This window comes from Salvia hispanica, chromosome 4, assembly GCF_029641045.1.
Source record: "Salvia hispanica isolate PSC_SH4W2 chromosome 4, Shi_PSC_v1, whole genome shotgun sequence".
NCBI classification, from domain to species: domain Eukaryota; kingdom Viridiplantae; phylum Streptophyta; class Magnoliopsida; order Lamiales; family Lamiaceae; genus Salvia; species Salvia hispanica.
The window spans coordinates 50564161-50583228 of NC_142695.1; the positions used below are offsets into that span (position 1 = coordinate 50564161).

Consider the following 19068-nt stretch of genomic DNA (forward strand, 5'->3'; position numbering starts at 1 on the left):
ACATTTCTCTTTTTATCCATGGGATTGTTGGTTTCTTTCATGGTATCAGAGCCATGAAATAGCCAACTTTCCTCATCCTTCTCCTTTATTTGTCTTTCTATTATTAAAAATAAAAATGTCTGATAGTGATACGTCCGTTGAGATGGAAAATCCAATAGCCACAAATGTCACAGCACCTCTTTTGCTTTCCCAGAATCATCCTATCAATTTCAAACTCACCGAGAAAAATTACTTGGTATGGGAGCAGCAAATTCTTGCCACTGTTAGAGGATATGGTCTTGAATCATTCCTTACTAGTGAGCACTCGATTCCCTCACAATTTCTTGGGACTGTAGGATCTACAGAAATGAGGCTCAATCCTGAGTACCTCTCTTGGCATCGTCAAGATCAGTTATTGTGCGCTTGGATACAATCTTCACTCACAGAAAGCACTGTTGTTCTTGTTGTTGGAATGAAGACGAGTAGGAATATGTGGCATGCTCTTCAAAAAAAATTTGGTAATCAATCGAAGGCAAAAATCATGCAGTATAAACTGCAACTCCAGACTCTCAAGAAGGATGCTCTTCCCATGGCAGAATACTTGAGCAAGATCAAAACTTGTTGCGATCTACTCGGTGCCGTGGGGTGCAAAATAGCAGAAGAAGATCAAATCTTGCACATCCTCTCTGGTCTAGGCGCTGAGTATGACTCAGTTATGGTAACCATCACCTCTAAAGCAGATTCATGGAAAGTGCAAGATGTAAATGCACTATTACTCAGTTTTGAGTCCAGATTGGAGTCAGCCAAATCTCCCTCCATCAATCTTGATGGATCCCAGCCTACATCAAACTTCACTCAATCTAGTGGTCAGAAAAGAGAATGGAATTTTCAAGGAAGCAAAGGCAGTTACTCAAACTATGGAAGAGGAGAAGGTGCAAGAGGAAGTGGCTATCGTGGTCGAGGAGGTAGAGGCAGAAATGGTGGATCCAGAACCTCTTGTCAGCTTTGCCAAAAACCTGGCCACACTGCTGACAAGTGTTGGTACAGGTTCGAGCAAGGATTCATGCCTCAAGCACCGCAGCCTCGACAACATCAACCAACCTATCAACAAACGAATAATGGCCAGCAATCCACTTTTTCTCGGAATCCAGCAGCTCATGTTGCTCAAGCTAGAGGGCCTCCAATCATCACTTGCCTTCAGAGATCAACTTTGATAATTCTTCCTCCACATCTTGGTATCCAGACTCAGGGGCTACTAACCATATCACTAATGATCTTTCCAACCTGAGTGTGAGTTCAGAATATCATGGAGGTAAACATCTCTTACTTGGTAATGGCCACAAAGTTAAGATCTCTCACATTGGTCACTCAAACTTTCTTCCAACTCTTACAGCTTCTAACTCTAGATCTTTGCATCTCACTAATCTGCTTCATATACCTAGCATCACTAAAAACCTACTAAGTGTGTCTCAATTTGCCAAAGATAATCGAGTCTTAATTTCACCCTTCTCTTTGTTTTGTCAAAGACCAGGTCACCAAAGCAATCATTCTCAAGGGCATCCTTAGTGATGGGTTGTACAAATTCTCACTCCTAAAGCCTTCCCAGCCTTCGAGTAACAGGTTTTCTAGTTTCAACTCGTCTCCAGAAGCTTGTTCTACCTCTCTGGACAAGAATCCTTTTGCTCCTACTACTTCTAATAGCTCTTCTAGTATAGAATTATGGCACAAAAGACTTGGCCATTGTGCTTTTGATATTGTCGAAAGAGCTCTTAAAAGTTGTAATATCTCTTATAATTCAAATAAATCCGTTTCCCTTTGTCAATCTTGTTGTGTCTCCAAAAGCCACAAACTTCCATATCATGACTCTCTCACTCAATACACATCTCCACTCCAGCTCGTACACAGTGATTTATGGGGTCCAGCCCCTGTAATTTCCAAAAATGGATTCTCTTATTATGTTACTTTTGTGGATCATTTTAGTCGATTTACATGGCTTTATCTCTTGAAAACAAAAGGGGAAGTTGAGTCTGTCTTCAAACATTTTAAAAGCTTTGTTGAAACCCAGTTTAACCAAAAGATAAAAATATTTCAAAGTGATTGGGGAGGTGAGTTTAGAGGTATGTCTTCCTTCCTTCAATCATCTGGCATCCTTCATAGAGTCTCATGCCCGTATACTCCTCAGCAAAACGGGCTTGCGGAGAGAAAACACAGGCACATAGTGGAGATGGGGTTGTCCTTGTTGTCTCAATCGGGCCTGTCCTCTCAATACTGGGACGATGCTTTTGTTTCTGCATCTTTTCTCATTAATAGAATACCCGCAAAAACCCTTCATTTTGTGTCTCCTTATGAAAAATTATACAAGGCCAAACCTGACTATCACTTATTGAAAGCCTTTGGCTGCCTCTGCTACCCACATCTTAGACCATATAACAAACATAAGCTACAATTTAGATCCACTCCAGCCACATTCATTGGCTACAGCTCACATCACAAAGGGTACAAGGCACTCCTTCCCACTGGTAAAGTGATTGTCACAAGAGATATAATTTTTGATGAAAGTGTTTTTCCTCACCTTAACCCCACTCCCATTCCAGTTCCTCTTGGTGACTCTACTGATTCTGCCCCACTCTTAGCTTCCTCCATCCCTACAAATTCCTCATTTCTACCTACTTCTCCAACAGTTCCCATGTACTCTAGCTCATCCAGGTCACCAAACTTATCTTCGAGTTCCTCTGACAGCATGCACCCACCGTCACCTCATGTATCAACTCCTCTCCAAATGGATTCTCCCTCTCCACAAATCCCCCCACCTTCACATCATGTATCTACTCCTCACCAAATGGCTTCTCCCTCACCTCTTGTCCTCCCACCTACCCCTCCTACTGCTCCCACACATCCAGTCTCTAAACATCATATGATTACAAGGGCTCGGGCAGGCATTTTCAAGCCCAAAGCCCTTCATGCTGCTGTCCTAAATACTTCTGATCAAGTTCCTAGATCTTATTCCATTGCTCTTTCCATTCCTTTCTGGAAGAGAGCTATGGTTGAAGAATTTCTAGCCCTTCTAAAGAACAAAACATGGATTCTAGTTCTTCTACCACCTGGGAAAAATCTAGTTGGTTGTACTTGGATATTCAAAGTAAAGAAACATGCTGACGGCCTCATTGCTCGACATAAAGCCCGCTTAGTTGCTCAAGGCTTCTCACAGGTCCCTGGTTTTGACTTTAATGAGACATTCAGCCCCGTTGTAAAGCCGCACACAATACGGCTCATTCTGACCATCGCCGTGACTTTTGGCTGGAGCATTTCACATCTTGATGTTAATAATGCATTTTTACACGGCGACTTGGTTGAAGATATCTACATGAAGCAACCACCTGGCTTCGAACAAGGCTCCCCTCAGCTTGTTTGCAAGCTTAACAAGGCCATATACGGTCTTAAGCAAGCCTCGCGCTCCTGGTTTCTCACCGTGCAGGCTGTTCTTTTACTCTTGGTTTCACTCAATCACGCGCAGATACTTCACTCTTCTTCCGCATTACCAAGTTCGAGGTAACCTATCTACTGATATACGTTGATGACATACTTATCACCGGGTCCTCTCAATGTGTTGTTCGGCACATAATCTCCAAACTCAGTAGCATATTCTCTTTGAAAGATCTAGGGGAAGTGAAATAGTTTCTTGGTGTTGAAGTCACTCGCACTGCTCGTGGCCTTCATCTAAGCCAAGGAAGCTACATTAGAGATCTGTTAAAGAGAATGAATATGCAGGAGGCGAAAGGATGCCCCACTCCTATGGTATCTGCCTCTAGACTTTCGAAGCATGATGGAAATCCGACTGTAGAAGGAAAAATCTATAGAAGTGCAGTAGGTGCTTTGCAATATGCCACGATAATCAGGCCGGAGATCAGTTTCTGTGTGAGCAAAGTCAGTCAATTCATGGCCAATCCCCTTGATTCACATTGGAAAGCCGTAAAGCGCATTCTGAGATATCTTGCAGGATCGAGCGACTACGGATTACATATTCTGCCCTCCTCTTTTTCACTTACTGGATTTTCAGATTCGGATTGGGGAGCTGACTTGGATGACCGTCGATCAATCACTGGATATTGTGTGTATTTTGGAAAAACTCTGATTTCTTGGTGTTCAAAGAAACAAACGGTTGTCTCTCGATCCAGCACCGAAGCAGAATACAGAAGTTTAGCACAAGTTACTTGTGAATTGTCGTGGTTAAAATCATTGCTTGAGGAACTGAAGATCAAGTATTTGAAGCCCCCCACTGTGTGGGTTGACAACATTAGCACCATTTCTCTTGCTAGCAATCCGGTTCTTCATTCTCGCACGAAACACATTGAACTCGATGTTCATTTTGTTCGGGATAAAGTGCACGGAGGAGAAATAGATCTACGACATGTTCCGACGACGATCAAATCGCAGACATCTTCACTAAACCGCTCAGCTATCAATTCTTCTCGAGATTAAGGAACAAGCTGGGAGTGTGTCCCTTATCCTCGCTCGAATTGAGGGGAAGTGAAAGTTTGTCTATTCCAAGCTGTGCGAAGGAAGAAAAACTTGCAGAAATTGGAAATGAAAAGTTGGTCAAACAAGTGACCACATCCAGTGGTTAAAGCTCAAGAGCTGGAAGATCAAGAGCTGGGTGATTCATTGTCGACATTCAAGTTTCAGTTACATCTTTTGGTATCTTAGTCTTTTAGCATTCTAGTTTATCCATTGTTTTCTTAGTCTAGACTCTTCTTAGACCTCTATATAAGTTGGTTTTCTTGGTATTGTATCACATCATTTCAAGCGTGAAATATTCAAGCAATTCGATTCCTTCATCATGTGCAACACTATTCTGTTCACATACATTTCTCTTTTTATCCATGGGATTGTTAGTTTCTTTAAAAAACAGTCGATATGATGAGGGATAAAAAGTATAAAAAATGAAAATAAAAATGTAAATGCAAATGATTGGCTATAGTGATCACAGTGACACTGACAGTGAGTTTACAGAATATTATATGATTATGACACGTGTCAAGTAAAGAATGATTATATGAAAAGACAAATGCAGTTATACAGAATTTGATTATGACATTCTATTCATATAATCCCTGTCCCAATCCATGTATTAGATGGCATTACGGAAGACCAATCTGAAAGTGTTAATTAATTAATTATGAACCATGAAAAAGGTTTAGTGCGGCATCATTACATTATTAGAAATATATCAAATATCATTGTTCCATTTTGTAAATATGACATAATTTTTCCAAAAAATATGTTAAACGTAATATTGTACTATCTCATTATCATGCAATGTAGTTATTGACTTTTTATTACAAATATAATTAATTAATTACTCCCTCCGTCCATAAATATAGTGATTTTGAATACAACACGAGTTTTAATTCAAAGTTTATAAAGTATGAAACAGATGAAAAGAAAAAATAAATAAAAATATTATTAGTATAGAATGAAGCTTACCCGATAAGATTAAAAACTTGCAAACAAATGGAAGTGAGTTAATTTTGTGGGACAGATGAAAACAGAGAAAAAGAATGTAGACCCCACCCAGGGACCAAAACGATAGTTGTAGCTGTATTGTCCACAGATGCCAGTTGAGGAGAATCGCATTACCAAAATCATACACTAATAGTAATGCTGCGTAGAAGAGCCCTCTTAACAAAATAATCTACAATGGCCAACCAAACTTGATTGGTTGATAGGTCAAGAAATTTCAAATTGATTTACCAACCGATAACTCAAAATTAGTTGAGTTTGTGAGAAGCCAATATGCCAAGAGGATGAACGCCGATGATTTCTGCTCTGCTCTTGTGAATGACGGGCCGATGATTGACAGCTTCCTCCAGACATTATCTGGCATTCATGATGAACATGCGGCCTTGGAGAGGGCGCTAGAGTTCGCCAAGAGCGCTTCCACCATTTTCTTCGTGGCAGCAGCAATGCTGTGTGTGTTGACGTCTAAGACTGTTGTATCCATCCCGGTTGGACTTGGAGCAGTGGGTACAAAGCTTAAGGAGACGGCTAGGGTCATGATAACGGGTGCCCACAACGCCACCCAACATGTTAGTAGCATCTACACAATGGCTTGCGGGTTGCTGGTCGAGATTCAACGTTTGTCGGAAATGGTGGCTGATCAAGTACATGCCCAGTGCGTGGAAAATGCATTTCACTAGTTACTAGCCAAAGTAGAAGACTACCACCGGGACATGAAATATTTCAAGCTCAACAGCATACCCAGACACCACCTTGGCTAAGCTACTTCAAAATATTAATTTTAGTCCATTTCAATTGTTTTTTGTATCCTTCTTTTCTTTCTTTGCTATGGATTAGGATATTATCATATTACATTTATTGCTCATCATTTTATATATTAGATTTATTGTATTTGTGTGTCTATGTTTTTTTCATATGCAAGTGTACTGGAGAAATATAGTACTACCTCCGTCCCCCAAATTTTAACACAGTTTATTATTTGGTCCGTCCCTAAATATTTGACACACTTCACTTTTTTCCATTTCTTGTAGTGGACCTCATATTCCACTAACTCATTCCTACTCACATTTTATTATAAAATTAATATTTTAAAAGTAGGACCCACATCCCACTAACTTTTTCAACTCACTTTCCATTACATTTCTTAAAATCCGTGTCAGGTCCAAGTGTGTCAAAATTTGGGGGACGGAGGTAGCACTATATATGTGTGAATTTGATTTTAAAATTGTCCAATTAAGTCTTGATATGGAGTAGTATAACTTATTATATTACTACTTTTAATGAGAAATAATGGTCTTGGACTAATGTGCGCATTTTATACTACTACAAATTAAGTTAGTAGTACAAATAGTAAAGATTAATAGGTTGCTCAGCTAAGTTAATAAGAATATCTGTGATTATAAAGGTTCTTTCCCATTTGATGGTAGTGGCAAAGAATGCCAAAAAAATGGATTAAATAGAATATTACTATAAATTGCATTTTGGTTGAGTGTCTGGTTTCATTAGATTAACAAATAGGACCGCCAAGGATAAAATGGACTTAAAATCATATATTGTCAAATTCATTGCTTAAGGGTCAAACCTATGACCCCCAACTTTACCTATTATCTCAAAAAATAAATAAAATGTGAACCTATAAATCACAATATATAAACCATAAAAGTGATGTGTATGCAGTATGCACCTACAAATCACAATTAAAAAGCTATAAAATGTGATTTAAAGCTCAAACACCCTTTTTCAAATTATAGAATATGCACCTGTAAATCACAATATATAAACCATAAATAGTACTAGTCATGTGTATTTTAAAATGAAAGTGGGGCTTTTTTGTTAAGGCCAAGGAGTATGAACTAGAAATGCATTCAATCAACACACTTAAAAGGGAGTAGTATTTTTTTCATTCTAAATTAAAATACTACAATAAAATTCAATAATAGTAACGAACCGAATCATCGACGACATTTTTTTTGAAGTCCGCTTTCGGTGGACTGAGTAGATCAATGTCTCCTAACAGTGTGGAGATCCAATATTTAATTTGCATTTTCCATAATTGAAATGAACCACATAAAATTATTGGGTATGAATTTTGATTGGGTTAATGTGCTAAGTAGCAGCTCCACCAGTTATTCTTACATATTCTCTTCTATACATATATAGTTAACCAAATATAAATGAGAAAAAAAGAACTTTGGAAACTGCAAAAAGTAGAAGAGGAAATTTTGGAATTTGTTAATTGAAGGAAAATGACAATAGAAGGAGAAACTGCAGTTATCAAACAAGCAAGCATTGGAAATATTGGTGATGTCAATATGAATGGCAATGGCAATAGCAATAGCAATGAAAATATCAAGAAAAATAGAATTCAGGTGTCCAATACCAAAAAACCACTATTCTTCTATGTCAATCTTGCCAAGGTTATTTCTACCTCTCTCTTTATCCCTCTCTATGTATGGTAAGGATAAGTACGGATTAAATGAGAGGAATGCTCACACGAGTGACGAAACCACTATAATTAATGATAATAATTAGTGAGGTAATTTAAAATGTAATGTTAAACGAATTTGTGTGTATTTTCATTTTCTTTGTTTTTTTTTCCTTCTTGCTATGCAGAGGTACCTACAACAACATCAAGAGATAGAGCTATCAGCTTTGGGCATGGGTAACTAATTACCTACACTTAACATAGTTTACACCAATGCTTCATCACAAATAATACTTTTCATTAATATTTTGCTCAAATATTTAATGAATTTTGTATAATCAAGTTAATGATGCTGATGATTGTTCGTTACAGCCATCACTACAGTTGTGACGATAGCTGAGATTCTAAAAAATAATGGATTTGTTAATGAGAAGAGTAAGTAACAATATTTCATGAAATTAACTTAGTATAAGAATTGCACTCAAATTATGTTTGCTTCAATATTTTAGGTATCGTGACTTCAACGGTCGGAACAAAGGATGTAGCCAAGGGTCGTACGGTTCAGAAAGCTAGGGTAAGTACTCCATTATTCAAGGAAATATTCAATTAATATTCGAGAATTGAAATGACTTCACATTTTTTTACACACTAGAACTACGTCGTTTCAGTTGAAATCAAGAAGTCATGCAACACTAGTTGGAATCTTCATCGGTTGCAAAATCGGATTAAAGCATGTATTAATGTAGTAACAGTCTAACACGTAGATTTAAAGATGGTATATATGCAAAATCTTAATTTGCCAAAAATTCAACAATTTATAGGCAAACCCTTTAAAATATTACTCTAGCTATTCATAAAATATTCACTTTCCTTTCTTGTAGTACATGTATTTTAAAACACTAATCAATATTCATGATTTTTAATTATTAATTATGCACTAATTACTTCACTGCGGTTTTTACAAGTTTCGCATTTCAAAGTTTGAGAATAATATTATGATATCCTTCCTCCCCATTCCAAAAATCATAAACAATAGTAACTTTTAGAATATGCATAATAAAATACTAATAATAATCATTAAATTAAACAATTGTTTGAGAATTATAATAAAATTCATGCTACAGATCGAAATTGTGCTGGAGAAGTCCGAGAAATTCGATAGCCTAATGAGTGCATCACAAAATGCAAATGGAAAAGTTGAAAACAAGCAGTGAGATTGAGGAGATGGAGCCCTACTTTTGTAATCTATTAATATATTTTTTGATATTTTTTTATTGTATATCTCAAATCAGATTATTTTTAACTAATTCATATTTTAGTAGTTGTCATTATATACGTTTGTAAGTGAAGTCAAACAAAGCTGGGGCCATGTAATATTTACATCTCATATTGTATAAATCAACTTAGTTCAGTTCAAATTTGTGTATATTTTTGTTGTTTTGATTAATACATTATTCACTTTCAAGACAAAGTGTGCTTATATTTCAAGAAATGAACCAATATATATTGACAGCAAAGTTTGATTTCGGATTGTATTAGCATCCATAGACTAATTTTTGTACACAACCCAAAATAGAAAAATGGAACTGTTGGTTGTGGACGGAGGAAGTATGAAATAAAAAAGGTTTACGAAATAATTCAAGAACACAACTTCAAATGCCTATACATTGTTAAATTCATCACAATAAAAAAAAAAACAGAGAAATTTTCACAAATATGAGACTAGGACTTACACAAGGAAATCTATTCAAAAACCAGATCCCAAAACTGCAAACTGAAAATTCCATAAATACAGATCCTATATATATGAAGGAAGAAGGGAAAAGCAGTGATGACACTATACATAACAAATCCATAAACTCGCCTGCCTCTCAAGACTCGATCTTCGTTGCAGCATGCCTCTCGCCTGTGTCTCAAGACTTAATCTTTGGTCATTATGCATCTGAGAAGACATGTTACACGCATAAACTTAGACGACACACTCGTAATATTTGAAATTTAACGTGTAAACTTTTGATGTACTAATTTCTGTACGAACATTTAGATCACCTATAGCAAGAAATGCAACTGCATCAAGATATGTTACTCTTTTTAGTGATGGACATAATAAATTGGCATTTTTGTAATCTTCCTATCTAATTTTGTTGCACCTAAGATCCAGGCTTTACCTAATGCAAAAATAATGCTTTGAGATATTTAATAGGTTGATCAATCGGAATGAATAGTTTGATCCCCGTAACAAACAAGTCATATACTGTTATACTAGATGAAAGATCATACCTTAGATGCACCAAGACGTGAATCATGCTGAGTTTTCTTTCCTATTCATAACATGAGCTGAATGCAACTCATGCAGACGGGTTGCTATTTCTCGAACAAATACAAATCCTTCACTTCCCTTATCGAGTGCATTGATTGAGCACTCAATAACATTTTGTTCTGCCTCTAGTGCTTGTAATCTGTTGTTTATAACAGCCAGTTCTTGTCTAAGTGCTGATAACTCGACATTTTGTTCTCCGTTTTCTTGGTGAGCGCGCTCATATCCAGATACATCTTTATCTCTTTTTAGATGATTCTGCTCTGTCCCACAGTTCTCTTGAAAACTTGCAGCTAATTCAGGCTGGTCAGAGGTATTAACCTCGAGTGATTCCTCTGTTGAAAACCCTCGAACAATCGTGTCAGAGTAGACTTCATGTTTGGTGAACATAAAGAGTTTCTCTTCCACTGTTTTCAGACATTCTAAAATATACTGTTTTTCATCTTCAAACTGACGCGGCGATATCTGTAAGGCGTTGGTGTCCCTGTTATCTGCCTCAAGTGTCTGCTCCTTCAACTCGTCTGATTCATATTCAGGTCTCTCGTTAACAAAATTATTTGACGAATGTACATCCCCAAACGGATATCTGTAAGATTCCAGCTCAAACTGAAGACGTTGAATCTGTTTCTCATTCTCAGCAAGGAGCTCATTAGCTTTCTGCAGCGCCTCGCTATCATACTCAGCTTGTTCTTCCAACACTCTTACACACTGAAGTGCCTCCATATGGAAGGCTGCTTTCTCTTCTTGCAATCTCGTGATCATCGCCATTGCTTGGTTAGCTGCAATGGCAGAGGCGTTTCGCTCCTCCTCCAATTCTTTGTACAAAGTGGCCAGTATCTTCTTGTCATGCTCAACCTGTCGTTTCAATCTATCTGCATCATTTTCGCCTTCGACTTCACATACACTGTTCCCATCTAGAGATAAATTAGACTCATTCCTTTCAAGAGAAATCTTTCTTTGAAAAATTTGAGCACCTATGGCATCCGCAGCTTTAAAATCTTCGCCATTTGCAGATGCCTTAGGAGTAATATCGTTTGAGGACAAATCAACACCTCGAACAGCAGATATTTGTGATAGCAAGAGCTTCAGATCCTCGCTAACTCTATCCGTTATAGACCGTTGTTGTTCTAATCTTCCAGACAACTGTCTACCTCTTGCTCCGAGAGCTAATTTATAAGCATCACCGAGATCCAAAGGGCCTGTCATTTGTGAACTAGCCTCAGTTTTATTCGATTTTAAATCCATTTGACTTTCAAAGGGTGGAATCAAGTTGCTTCCAACACTAGAATTTTCTCGACGTTCTGTGTTAACCTCTTTGCTTAACTCGTCTGTGCCTGTGGAGTTGATTCCTAGAGTAGAAGTTTCTCTACATTCAACATGAACATCTCTCTCCAACTCGAAGGTGCTCGTAGCATCATCTGGATAAAATAACAGATGAGGAAGCAGATAAGGCAAAAAATAATTACAACTTACATATCCAAGATTAGAAATATGATAAAGGAGTAGTTAAGTTCTCCTAATCACTCCCACTAGTCCAAAAGAAGATGAAACCCGAGACCTTTGGCATCAGACATTACCCCTCTACCGCTATGCCAACTCACACACACGAAATACATATTTGAAATATAAATGATATGTTCAAGACCAAATTGAAGCCTTGGTAAAGCTTGATTAAAATGTAGTTTTCTGATGAATATATGAATGTAACACAATATAAAAGATGATTGGAGACATCAATTTACGGTCATGTATGCAACGAGACATGTAGCACACGTTTGACTTACTAGTATGCTTTGAATCAATAGAGTGAGCCCCATGATTTGGAGAAGGATGAGCATATGAAAAATCAACCAGATCAGTAAGTCCAACGACATCTTTACCATGGCCACCTTGTTCATCCAACCCACGCCCGATAGGTTCCTCAGAATCTATATTATGATGGGATTTAGTGGGCTTCTCCGATTCAGAAAGTGATGATTTGGTGGAAGGAGCTAGATGTATCACTTTCTCCGAAGCAGGACTACGAGCAACTTCAGCAGAGACAAACTTAGCCTCTGATTCATGGTCTGAAGGCTCCATTCCATGAATTCGTTCACTTGCATTTTCAGTGTCTGAATATGGACCTTCAGACTCAGAACAGGAACCATCCTTGATCTGCGAATATTCTACATGGGGCAGCGGATCAGCATCCCTGCTCCGCATTTGGTCCAACTGAGACGACTTCTCTGTGATCTCCTGCACGACATCCCCACTCTGACTATGATCGATGGACGGCGGTGCATCAACATGATTGTTTTGAAGTTGACAAAGAACTAATGAGGTGATTTTAGACTTGTGCTCATTGCAAATCAAATCCCAGTGAAAATCAGCTCCCTCATCTCCTAAGACACGATCCAATCTCGAGCACAACAAACATGGTGTCCTCAATTGGTAATGGCGGGCAAATCTTGTAACCAAGTAAGCAAAACTAGCATCAACGAAAATCATAAACATGAGCATCCATTCAAGAACTGCTGAAACTAGAGCCGAAGCAATACTAAGAAAAACTTGATGTCCAGATTCATCGCCCAAACTTCGCCTCAAGGCCATTTCCTCAAAACTCCAATCAAACAGGAATCCTATTTCACTAAACTGATGATCCAAAAGTTCAATAGAGAACTGTAACAACAAATAGAAAATCCCAAGTTACAAATAGTGATTAATCAGATCCCTTCATCAGCAAAAGCATAGGAATATGCATCAAATCCATTTGGCAACAGTAACTTTAACCATATAGTGACACATATGCATAAGCAAGAAGTCAAACAATGAAAAATATGCATAAACAAGACAACAAACACTTGATAACTGCAGAACAAGAAACTAATGTAAAAGAGGGAAAAGAGAAAAAGTCAACCTTAAAAAAGAAGTGAAAGCATCACATGATCTTCACATCCAAATCAGACATATACAAGCAAGAATCAATAATATCCAGCAGTGGAATCATACCTGATCGCAAGAAAAGCAGCAGTTTTCGCCAAGAAACAGACTGTAAGAACACAACAAAACAAGATTCAGACAAAAGTAACTGAAAATGACAAACCCAAGAAACCTTATATCCCAACACTGATATACACAAATACAAATAAGAAAGTGGTGGCGGTGAAACAGTAGAGTGTTTGAAAAGTTCTAATAGGAATTTAAAGATGTGAAATTCCTCAAAAAAAGACAATCTTTAGTAAGCCGACAATATGACTAAGGTGGAGTTAAGTCGACTCGGCATTATGTAGCCGAAAGCTTGCCACCCCCTACCCCACTTCACTTCAAGAAAGGCGAAACCTTTCACCAAATCAGATCATAGATTCCATGGATTTCTTCTTTTTACCTGCAACTTTTCGATGATTAACCTCTCAAGTGAATGTCCGAGAAATGGAAATTCTATTTTTTTTAGTTTCAAAAATAGAAATTCTTTGGACTACAAACAATTGGGCATCCAGATTGGACAAGTCCAGTAGAAATTGCACTGTGTGTATTAATTGAATTTTCCTATTTACACAAAATTATCAATATATGAGGATGAACACGTTTTCATAAATTGAATATTTTTATCGAAAGCATAACATTTTAGAATAAGACTTGATTTATTTTAGTGGACAATAATGTATTAGTGACTTTATGGTGGGACATTATATCATTTGTCTAATCAAGATATAGCCACTTTCACCTTAAAAAATAAATTCATATCTTATGTATTTCATGCAAGACAATATTTATAATTTATAATATGCGCGAACACACAAAAATACCTACTTTCGATAATAAACTGACAAAATACTTAGTAGTACTTTTTAAAAAAAATGAATTAGTTGTTATATTCATTTTAAAGTATTTTAAACAAGTTGTGTTCAATCATTACATTGGGCATGTATATTAATTGAGAAATTTAGAATATGAATATAGAAAAAAATTGTATAAATCACACATTCAAGAGATGTGGTTGAATAGTAGGGATTTTCCAAAATAATTACTATTAGCTACTTCAAATGGGCTAGAGGCCCAAAGTTAAAAAAATTTCTCAAAGCAATTGACCCAATCCAGATCCGCTTCACACAGTGATGCAAAAATATAGTACTACTACTACAGTACTACTTCTATTCACAACTGGTGTATGAACAAATAAATAATACTATAAATAATAGATTACATGTAGATAATAATACTATAAATAATAAACAAATCAACAAACATGTAAACAATTTGTAGGCCTTGATTTTTAACTGAGTGACATAAATTGAGAAACAATAAAATAAATAAAATACACTGCACACTAAAAAAAAGACGTAATTTATAAGAGCAAAACAAAAGTAAATGAATATCCATAATTTGACATCTCTATGCAGTCATAGATTCTGTATTAGTGGATAGGTTGGAAAGGATATTTGATTTCTATATAAACTTTGTCAATATAATATTACTCCGTACATTTACTCGTTTGATAAAAAAATAGGATATAAGAAAATATGTAAAACAAGATAAAAAATACGGGTTTCATTTTATGATATGCACAAATATGAATTTTTTTTTCCGTTGTTGTTTGATTGAAAAAAATATCTAGATTTGTATAGTAAACATGGCTTAACTAGACAAATTGGTGGATTATATAAATATAGTTAAAGGTATAATTTTAGTAAGGTTGGATAGAGCCCTAGTCATATATTGGGTTTTAAGTCCAGGTTAACTATGATATCAAATAATTAAAAATGTCCATATATAATTCTCTATCTTGGTATTACTAACTTATCAAACACGCCAAAAATGAATATCTACATCGTCATTATGCATTATAAATATCAACAAATCAACTGATATAGATCAAACTTTATCAATATCTCAATATATTAATAATGTTATAAGTACTCATAATACACGATGTGATGTTTTATGAATTGCTATCTTATTATGATTGTATAATGATACAACAAGATGTATTCTGATAAACAAATCCATTGGATATTTTAAAAAGATTGTGAATACCATATACTGTATAAAGAATGATAAAGATAATAGATAAAATAAAATATATTTAAAATTTTAGATGACAATATTTTAGCAATTAGATTACCAAATTTAGTGAGTTATTTGTTACATAGTGTATTTATATTATGAAAATGATAGTATGATAAAATAAAAAGGGGTAATAGGGTAAAGTACAAAATGCGAAGGGCAAAAGGGCAAGAAGGTTTGACCTAAATACCCATCTCTCACAGCGCTGAACCATTTTCATCGCCCTCTTCTGCCCTCGCTTCTCCCTTCTCTCTTTTCTCCGATTTCCCAATTCTCTCCTTCTCCTCCTCCCTTCTCTTTTCCCCGCCACTTTCAAATTTTCTCCAACCAATTAACCGTCCTTTCAATTCCAATTTTGATCCCCGATCCATTTTTTCGGATTTCACGATTCTCCACTCAGAGTGTTGCCGCAGCTGGGCTTGTTAACGACTCCAACTTGATTCATCATAGAGATTTCAATTTTTGCTTCAATTTCACGCTGGTGAGTCACTTGATCAATTTGCTCTCGTGCTGGCGAATTAGGATTCTTTCGTTTCGTGTGTGGTTTGTTTGTGGGTGCAGTTCTGTTTTGTAAAGGTTCCTCTTTTGATGCGATTATGTGTGTGTTTTATTGATTGAACTGATTTGTTTGGTTGAGAGGATATGCAAAATTCAGTTCTATTGGATTTATTTAAGTATTCAGTTTGTAAAGGATTCATTAGATTGATGGCTCAAATTTGTTGAATTGTGTATTGTTTATCTTAAATTGCTTGATATGTAACTCAGTGGTCTAATGCAATAGATAGAAGTGATTCCTGCAGGGATAAGGAGAAAATGGTGAACCACGACGTGCTTCTGGGGCAAAATAACGGTGCAGCTCTTGGTCATATCCAGCCAGTGGTGCTAGACCGCAATCACAACCTAGTTATTGCTCAAAACCATGGATTGGAGATGGGCCAGGCTCATGAGCAAGACACGAGGTTGGGGCAGGGTCAGGACAATCAGGGTGTTGCTGATCATGAATATGATGAGCAAGAGAATGGTTTGTCAATGGAGATGGAGGAGAAGCCTGATCATGATATCCAAGATGTGCATCTTCTTGTAGGTAGTAGTGAGTTAGATATGTCTGATCATAATGAATTGGTGGCTGTCTCTGAGAGCCAAGAACTCGATGAGAATATGGAATTAACAGTGATTCAGCACGATGACATGGGCATGGACTCTATGCATGATATGGATTTTCACCAGTCTCTAGTAGTTACTCCCGCTCATATTCTGCAGCAGAGAACCCTTGCTATAAGCCCGAGCTATGAACTTCATGTGGGGCAAGAATTTTCTGATGTCAAAGCTTGTCGCAGGGCGTTGAGGGACTGTGCTATTGCCCTGCATTTTGAGATGCAGACCATAAAGTCAGACAAAACTCGTTTTACTGCCAGATGTGCCAGCGAGGAATGCCCATGGCGCATTCATGCTGCAAAGCTTCCTGGTGTACCCACTTTCACAATCAGGACAATCAATGATAGCCATACATGTGGAGGAATTTCCCATTTGGGGCATCAGCAGGCCTCAGTTCAGTGGGTTGCCAGTTCCGTGGAGCAAAGTCTAAGAGAGAACCCAAATTGCAAACCAAAAGAGATATTGGAAGAAATCCATAGAGTTCATGGTATCACTCTATCTTACAAGCAAGCCTGGCGCGGAAAGGAAAGGATTATGGCCGCTATGCGCGGATCCTTTGAAGAAGGATATCGTCTCCTCCCGCAGTACTGTGAGCAAGTTAAACGGACTAACCCAGGAAGTATTGCATCTGTTTATGGAAATCCTACGGACAACTGCTTCCAGCGCCTGTTCATCTCATTTCAGGCATCCATATATGGTTTCCTGAATGCTTGCCGTCCACTTCTTGGGCTGGATCGAACATTTCTAAAGAGTAAATACCTTGGTACATTGCTTCTGGCTACTGGATTTGATGGGGATGGTGGCCTTTTCCCTTTGGCTTTTGGTGTTGTTGATGAGGAGAATGATGATAACTGGATGTGGTTTCTCTCTGAGCTCCATAGCCTTCTTGAGGTGAATACTGAAAACATGCCAAGGCTTACGATACTGTCAGATAGGCAAAAAGGCATTGCTGATGGAGTAGAAGCCAATTTCCCCACTGCTTTCCATGGGTTTTGCATGCGTCATTTGAGCGAAAGCTTCCGGAAAGAATTTAACAATACACTGCTTGTTAACCTCTTGTGGGATGCTGCCCATGCTCTTACAGTCATTGAATTTGAAGCCAAAATTCTAGAAATTGAAGAGATTTCTCAAGATGCAGCATACTGGATTCGCAGGATTCCCTCTAGATTATGGGCTACAGCTTATTTTGAGGGAACAAGGTTTGGACATTTGACAGCTAACATAGTGGAATCTTTAAATACTTGGATCCTGGAAGCCTCAGGTCTACCGATAATCCAGATGATGGAATGCATCCGAAGGCAGCTAATGACCTGGTTTAATGAACGCCGAGAGACTAGTATGCAGTGGACATCAATCCTTGTGCCTAGTGCAGAGAGGCGAGTTGCAGAGGCTCTTGAGCGTGCACGCACTTATCAGGTTCTTCGTGCTAACGAAGCTGAATTTGAGGTGATATCTCACGAGGGGACAAACATTGTTGACATTCGAAACCGTTGTTGTCTCTGTCGGGGATGGCAACTGTATGGTCTACCCTGTGCGCATGCTGTTGCTGCACTTCTCTCTTGCAGACAGAATGTCCATCGATTTACTGAGAGCTGCTTCACTGTTGCTACCTATCGGAAGGCATACTCACAAACTATACATCCTATTCCAGATAAAACACTGTGGACGGAGTTATCTGAAGGAGATCCGACTGGCAGTCAATCTGTAGAAATGATTATTCATCCACCTAAATCACTCCGCCCTCCTGGGAGACCGAGAAAGAAGCGTGTTAGAGCAGAGGATCGTGGCCAAGTAAAGAGAGTTGTACATTGTAGCCGCTGCAACCAGACAGGCCACTTTAGGACAACGTGTGCAGCGCCAGTATGAGTGAGTGTCCATTCCGTACTATGCAATAAAGCTAAGCTATATGCTCTTATCCGTGCAGTATTTTTTCTTAGACTTGTTTTTAGACTAAGGAATTCGTGAATTACTATAAGTTGGGATGCAAGATTGTTGTCCTGATAATTAGATTTAGTAGTTTTACAATTTGTCCTATTTATTGGATCGCTTTCTAGTAGCCCAGTTTTATAGAAGAATACAGCCTCTTTTCTTCTTTTCTTGATAGGTTTGAAATGATCTAGCAAATTGTAGTAGTTGTTTTTTTGATAGGTTTAACATATGGTGCAGTGTTTTATATGAAATGTAATCGTCAATGTGTTTTCCAGTGTAGATTTAAACCACGGTTGATCATATGTGAAGATCCTAGGCACAACGCATCAGCTAGGTGTTGAGGTGCGTACTTCGTACAGCCACACTGCTTTTGTTCGATCAAGTGATTCTTGTTCGTCTTTGGAGTTAGAACATGCTTGGTACGATGAAATGGAACCACAAACCTTGGTTTATTCCAACATTTGGTATGTACAAGGAATGTAATTGTGATTTTTTGTTTGATTCCTTTCTATGACTGATATCTAGTGGTTAAGTTTAGGATAAATAAATAAAAATATTTTGTATTACTAAATTATCTCTTTACTCCCTCCGTTCCATAAGAGTGGAGACGTTTCTATTCGGCACGTGATTCAAAAAAATTGTGTTAAATGAATAAAGTAAGAAATGAAAAAGGTCATGGGAGATAAAGAGAGAGTAAAATAAG

The 19068-nt window shown here is 37.5% G+C and overlaps 4 protein-coding genes and 1 pseudogene across 7 annotated transcripts; 4 read left to right on the plus strand and 1 right to left on the minus strand.

The window, feature by feature from the left end:
• The first annotated feature begins 568 nt into the window (after positions 1-568).
• LOC148929377 (uncharacterized) lies at positions 569-1267 on the plus strand. Its single transcript, XM_089056824.1, has one exon. The coding sequence runs from the start codon at positions 569-571 to the stop codon at positions 1265-1267; it is 699 nt and encodes a 232-aa protein (XP_088912950.1).
• A 2468-nt stretch (positions 1268-3735) lies between these two features.
• LOC125195343 (secreted RxLR effector protein 161 pseudogene) lies at positions 3736-4458 on the plus strand (annotated as a pseudogene).
• Positions 4459-7692: 3234 nt separating this feature from the next.
• LOC125191664 (uncharacterized protein At2g34160-like) lies at positions 7693-9339 on the plus strand. The gene is made up of 5 exons (XM_048089057.2): positions 7693-7913; positions 8110-8158; positions 8294-8356; positions 8431-8495; positions 9046-9339. The coding sequence occupies exons 1-5, from the start codon at positions 7743-7745 to the stop codon at positions 9133-9135; spliced, it is 438 nt and encodes a 145-aa protein (XP_047945014.1). The 5' UTR covers positions 7693-7742; the 3' UTR covers positions 9136-9339.
• A 190-nt stretch (positions 9340-9529) lies between these two features.
• LOC125197197 (putative myosin-binding protein 5) lies at positions 9530-13754 on the minus strand. Of its 2 annotated transcripts, XM_048095911.2 has the most exons (5): positions 13603-13754; positions 13227-13266; positions 12023-12896; positions 10202-11656; positions 9530-9863 (listed from the first exon to the last, which is right to left on the minus strand). In XM_048095911.2, the coding sequence occupies exons 3-4, from the start codon at positions 12825-12827 to the stop codon at positions 10224-10226; spliced, it is 2238 nt and encodes a 745-aa protein (XP_047951868.1). In that variant the 5' UTR covers positions 12828-12896; positions 13227-13266; positions 13603-13754; the 3' UTR covers positions 9530-9863; positions 10202-10223. The 2 variants fall into 2 exon arrangements, with proteins under 2 accessions (XP_047951868.1, XP_088913891.1); XM_089057765.1 differs by lacking the exon at positions 13603-13754 and having other exon boundaries at positions 13227-13581.
• A 1721-nt stretch (positions 13755-15475) lies between these two features.
• On the plus strand, positions 15476-18936 carry LOC125195834 (uncharacterized). 3 transcript variants are annotated; one of them, XM_048094089.2, is made up of 3 exons: positions 15476-15762; positions 16067-18302; positions 18641-18936. In XM_048094089.2, exon 2 carries the CDS (start codon positions 16095-16097, stop codon positions 18300-18302), a length of 2208 nt encoding a protein of 735 aa, XP_047950046.1. In that variant the 5' UTR covers positions 15476-15762; positions 16067-16094; the 3' UTR covers positions 18641-18936. The 3 variants fall into 3 exon arrangements, with proteins under 3 accessions (XP_047950046.1, XP_047950047.1, XP_047950048.1); XM_048094090.2 differs by having other exon boundaries at positions 16082-18302; XM_048094091.2 differs by having other exon boundaries at positions 15477-15762; positions 18646-18936.
• The last annotated feature ends 132 nt before the right edge of the window (positions 18937-19068 follow it).